A 5,586-nucleotide genomic window follows, 5' to 3' on the forward strand; every position below is an offset into this window, starting at 1 on the left:
CAGAAAGTGACAGAAATAATTCTCTATACAAACAGATTGGCAACAATAATTCTCTACACAAGCAGACAGAGTAAGTAAGAAAATAATTCTCTTTATGCAAACGGACAGAGATACCTGTTGACAGATAATTCTCTACACAGACAGACAGAGATGTTTGCCGACAGATAATTCTTTTCACAAACATACAGCGTTGACAGAAATAATTCCCTATATAAACAGACTGAATTGGCCGTCTTTATGTGGGATATTCAAAAATTAAGGTTAATGTCAATTTTAATCCACTGAACCAATTTAAACTAAAACTTACAACTATAGATTGTATTACATTTTACTTAGGGCGAGATCCAGGAACGTCTGTCACTGAGTAATCTCACAGTCCTAACGGTGCCCAGAAATCTAATCAATTCACTTTGGTCAAAATGTCCCTTCCAGTAACCCCTTTTTTCTGCCCTTTTCTTCCTCTTCTCCTTCTTCGTCTTCTTCCCTCGTTCAACTCACAGGAATCCTTGACAATACCTTTCCTCCGAGAGTCTTAAAGCCACAGTTCCGCTACTTACACAAAGCCTCCTCCCGCCACCGAAAAAGTTTCAATTTAAAAAAAACAACTCAGGGCGTGTCCCCATTGGCTAACGGTTTCCCCGGTCATCCTTCAGCTCGCTTCTCCATTGGCCCAAGGGTGTGTGACGTCACGGCATCCTGTGCCTATATAACAGGTGAAGAAGAGGAGTCAGACATCAGTTCCTCGAAGGTTCTCGTCCAAGCAGCATCATCATGAAGGTTATGGTGAGTTGCAGAGACCGATTTTTTTTAAAGCACTTCTTGGAAATTGGGGCAATTGGAGATATTAATGCCTTAGTGAGGAGATTTCTAACGTTTGTGGCTTGAATATGAAAATTTTGTTAAGGATTTAAAATTTCTACCAGTCTAACACTCTCTCAGCAGATACAAAATTACGAAAATTGGTTAGACTTTCAATTCTCACATTTATGCCAAAGTAAATTAACGTTCTGTTAATATTCTTAACATTTCTGCCCAGTCTAACACTTTCTCAGCTGATCAGAAATGACACGCAGCGATCACTTTTGCTGTTTAACACCAAAGTATATCTTCAAGTTATCAAACTCGACCTCTTCATTCAAAATTTACAAAGTCTGTCTCTTATCTCCAAAATGTAAACCACTTTCGAATTGATCCAATAAGCCTCTAGACCTCGTTTCACTGTTCTTCATAACAAGCAGAGAACTTGCCGTTCATCTTGGATTTATTTTCAATTATATTTACTTGTTCATCAAATATTTCCGAATCTATTTTCCTTTTTATATTTATCTTGTTTTATCTTAAACTCCAGCTTCTTGACAAACACTTTCCATTTGAAATTTCTCCTTTCATCTTGAATTCGCTAGCTCACACCAGACTCCCAATCTCTGCTGCAAGTTTCTAAGTACTGATTTTTCATGGATGATCCCTGGCGGTCACCCTTCCAAATCCTAACCAGAGTCAGTGTTCCTTAACTCTAATTTTAACATTAATTTTATCTGCATTTCATTCAGTCGTCCAATTCTGAAAAGGGGAGGTGTCTAAAATTTGGATATTCAGGGGTAAAGCTAAGGGCCTACTGGTAATTGTGGAATATGAACCGTGTTATTTTGATTAAAATGTTACTTGACCAACAATTTTATGCCCGGGAGAATAGGTTTAAATTTTAAATAAGAGATATAAGGGGGCAGAAAAAACTTCTAAATGTTTCAAAATGTTCAAAACTGTTTAATCACGCCAAGAAAAATGTCTGTTAACTATCTTGCAAAAGCGCCTGTACATAATTTTTACACCACCACTTAAAAAAAAAAAAATCTAAATTCTCAAGCCCTCCTTCTGCTGCGCCTTCTGCAGGTAGTCTTTTGAGCTGTGCTGGGAGCTGGTTACTTCAAGTAAAATATTTGTCAAGTGTCTTACAAAGCTGCTGTACGGCTTTGCAACAATAATTTAAAAGATAGTTTCATTTCTAAACCACCCTCCTTCTGCTGCGCCTTCTGCAGGTAGTCTTGTGCGCTGTGGTGGCTGCAGTCTCAGCCATGCCCTCCGTAGGCCTGGTCGGTCCCTCTGGGGTCATTGGGCCATCTGGCATCGTAGGACCCTCCGGCCCTGTCCAGTTCAGCCAACCAGCCTGGGCATTCTTGGGCCACCACGCCCACGCCCACATCGCCGCCCTCAACAGACATAGGCCCGCCGTCCCAGCTCACCACCACAACCCAGCTGTCTTCCAGGTAATTCGAAAAATAGGCGGAATTTCAAATGGTTTGTTTACGTTTGATGGGTGACTGAAGTAAAATGGAGTCAAAGGGGATTGTTGTCGTATTCAAATTAATGTTCTTGTTGTTATTTTTGTTATATTACCGTTATTGCAACTGTTGTTAATATGAGCTATGTGTTATAGAATAACCCCTAACTCTATACATCCTATATATAACCGTAAATCACAACAACGTTGTAAAATTTAAATATTTGCCAATTTTAAATCATCAAAGAAAACGGACGTCAACCTCATATTTCAGGGGTAACGGAACTAAAAATCCCATTCGCTAACTTTCATATTCCTTTTGTCCTTTCAGCCCGCCCCCGCAGTCCCAACCACCTACGGCGTGGACGCCTCCGGGTGCGTCGTTGGACCTTCTGGCAAAGTCTGCCCAACTGGCAACATCCAGTTCAGTTAAGTGGACGACCTCCAGTCGATAAAGATAAAAAAACTTTTATTTTTCCCTGATTTTGAAACGAAAACGAACATGTCCATCTTTTCCTTGGTCTATGCGACGTCCATGGAGCTGGTTCTTAGCAGTATTATTGAGAATACGTTTTTTTAAATATACGTTAATGTCTAGATCGATGATATTCGTGATTCTCAAGTCGATAAATGTTCACTAAATGTACGTAAATGTTCGTGATTCTACAGACGTGATTCTCAAGACGATAAATGTTCACTAAATGTACGTAAATGTTCGTGATTCTACAGACGAAAAGCTTTTTATCAAATATACGTAAACGTAATCTTAATCGATGTTATTCGTGATGCTGGAGGCGATGAATGTATATTAAATACTCGTAAATATTCACATTGAGATAATATTCGACATTCTGAAGAGATGACAGCAAAATATTGTATAAAAATATACTTCAAGACTCATCAAAACCAACTCGATCTGGGACAGCGATTTCCTGTCGACAAAATAAAACCCAACAACAAAAGGATTTTCAAGACTTCTTCACAAACATCGAGGATATAACCCTGAGGGAGATGTTATTCACATTAACGAGGTTCTGAGACGAAATTAACATCTTTCGACGTTCAAAACATCCAAACATCTCCTCTCCTGTTTTGCCTGTGAAGTCCTGATAGCCAAATTTAAGGGTCCTAATGTGATTATATTACAGGGATAAATTCATGATGATGGATGTATAAACTGAGTGCCTACAGTATATGTACATGTGATAGTATTTTGTAATAAAAAATATATATGAAGCTTATAAAGTATTTTATTTTTGATATAACTATACCTTTTATATTAGGAAATTATGTAATATATATATATATATATATATATATATATATATATATATATATATATATATATATATATATATATATATATATATATATATATATATATATATACATGCACACACAGAAAGAGATCCTACTTCTATGTATAAAATATGCGGATACATCTATGGATTCACAAGTTCTAATCTACTCTACAAGTCTACGACCATTGACACTGGAACGCCAACTGAAAAAATTAACTGATCAATGAGCAATCCTCCCCCACAACTCCACTACAATAACAAGGACACCCACTCCAAGCAACCAGGAATCTGAATTATATCCAATAATAGATCCCACACCTACCTGACAGGACTGACAAAACTTGATTCCTGGACAAGGGAGGAAGGTCACCCTCCCAAAAACTGGTCACAGCTTGGGGCATGTCCCAAGGGAGGGTACGGTAGGCCTGCAAGAGATCCCTTGCAAAAAATGGCTCAAAGTATGAACTTGTTTACAAAGATGGACTTTAATAGTGGCACGAATTCATGAATAATGTTTGCAAGGTTATGTTCCTAGAATTTGACAGCTCTCTCTCTCTCTCTCTCTCTCTCTCTCTCTCTCTCTCTCTCTCTCTCTCTCTCTCTCTCTCTCTCTCTTTATAAGTGTCTAAGGAACACCATTTGAAGTCACCTAATGATTTAATACACTGGGGCCTCTTTAGATATTATGTTTCACCAGTGTAGTCCACTTAAGAATGTACAAATATCACACCACACTTAGGCCTGGCATGAATATCCCCTACGTAATCTCACTTACACTGTGAAATAGCCAAAACTCAAAGAAAATTAAAGAAAATGTCAATGGCAGCTTTCTTTTCCACAACATCCCTCTTGAGAGAATGAGGGGGAGAGGTACTACATTATTCTAGAAACGTGCCCACCCTGACATAAAACATGGCATGTCTGTTTAAAAGATGTTGACAAATACAACACTTCAGATGCTACAGGTTTGTAAGTGCAGGTGTGTACATACACCTGAATATTTGTAAGTGTAGGTGTCCAAACACCTGAATATGTGCACAAAGGCCGAGTCTGAAAGGAGAAAAGAGCAGTTAAGCAATGGTGCTTTTCCCAAAAAAGAATATTAAGTAGGGAAAACAGGAATACTGCAGTCTCTTGACACTTTTTTGCACATGTAATACCAAGGCAATGCAAAATAGCACTTATATATTCACTTGTTTTCTTTATACCTTATTTATCTACACACTTTTAAGCTGAGCAAAGCAGCCATTAAAAGATGACATGAGTTGGCTATGAAGGTGGACGTTGGGGTTATATGCCATTGATCTGGTTTAACTTATGGTGATATAATAACTGCAAGTATAGATTTACTTTCCAAACAAGGAAATAAAACAAAATTTAAACAATTTCAAGAAATAAGAATACCGTATTGCATTGTTTACTATCAATATACAATATACCGTATACAGTATCTGTCATTCAAGGTAACAGCTTGTGCTACCAATAAAAATTACTCCAAAGATGCTTATCAAGTTTTTTGAAAAGAAGTTTTCAACCAAACGTCATCAGAACACCAGAAAAGACATCAACAAGTTAAGTGTACCTTAGTTTTACCAGACCACTGAGCTGATTAACAGCTCTCCTAGGGCTGACCCGAAGCGATTAGACTTATTTTACGTGGCTAAACCAATTGGTTACTTAGCAACGGGACCTACAACTTATTGTGGAATCGAACCACATTATAGCGAGAAATGAATTTCCATCACCAGAAATAAATTCCTCTAACTCTTCATCAGCCGGCTGGGGACTCGAACTCGGGCCTGGCGAGTGCCAGTCCACAGCTCTACCTACTCGCCCACCGAAGAGCTGAGACATCAATACAATACAATGATTTTTGTCTTGGCAAAAATATAATGATTAAGAATCAACTGCAGCTTCCAAATATATACCTGGATTGTGACAATGATAGAAAGTGGTGAGTCCATAATTTTAAAATGATTAGGCCTAGGTGCGTGGGAAGAAAAAAAA

The 5,586-nt window shown here is 38.1% G+C and overlaps 1 protein-coding gene across 1 annotated transcript; it reads left to right on the forward strand.

Annotated features, from left to right (window-relative positions):
• Positions 1-739: 739 nt before the first annotated feature.
• LOC136852889 (cuticle protein CP1158-like) lies at positions 740-3,523 on the forward strand. Its single transcript, XM_067127821.1, has 3 exons — positions 740-783; positions 2,037-2,264; positions 2,610-3,523. Exons 1-3 carry the CDS (start codon positions 772-774, stop codon positions 2,709-2,711), a joined length of 342 nt encoding a protein of 113 aa, XP_066983922.1. The 5' UTR covers positions 740-771; the 3' UTR covers positions 2,712-3,523.
• The last annotated feature ends 2,063 nt before the right edge of the window (positions 3,524-5,586 follow it).

The sequence above is a fragment of the Macrobrachium rosenbergii genome, chromosome 26 (genome assembly GCF_040412425.1).
Source record: "Macrobrachium rosenbergii isolate ZJJX-2024 chromosome 26, ASM4041242v1, whole genome shotgun sequence".
Classification (NCBI taxonomy): domain Eukaryota; kingdom Metazoa; phylum Arthropoda; class Malacostraca; order Decapoda; family Palaemonidae; genus Macrobrachium; species Macrobrachium rosenbergii.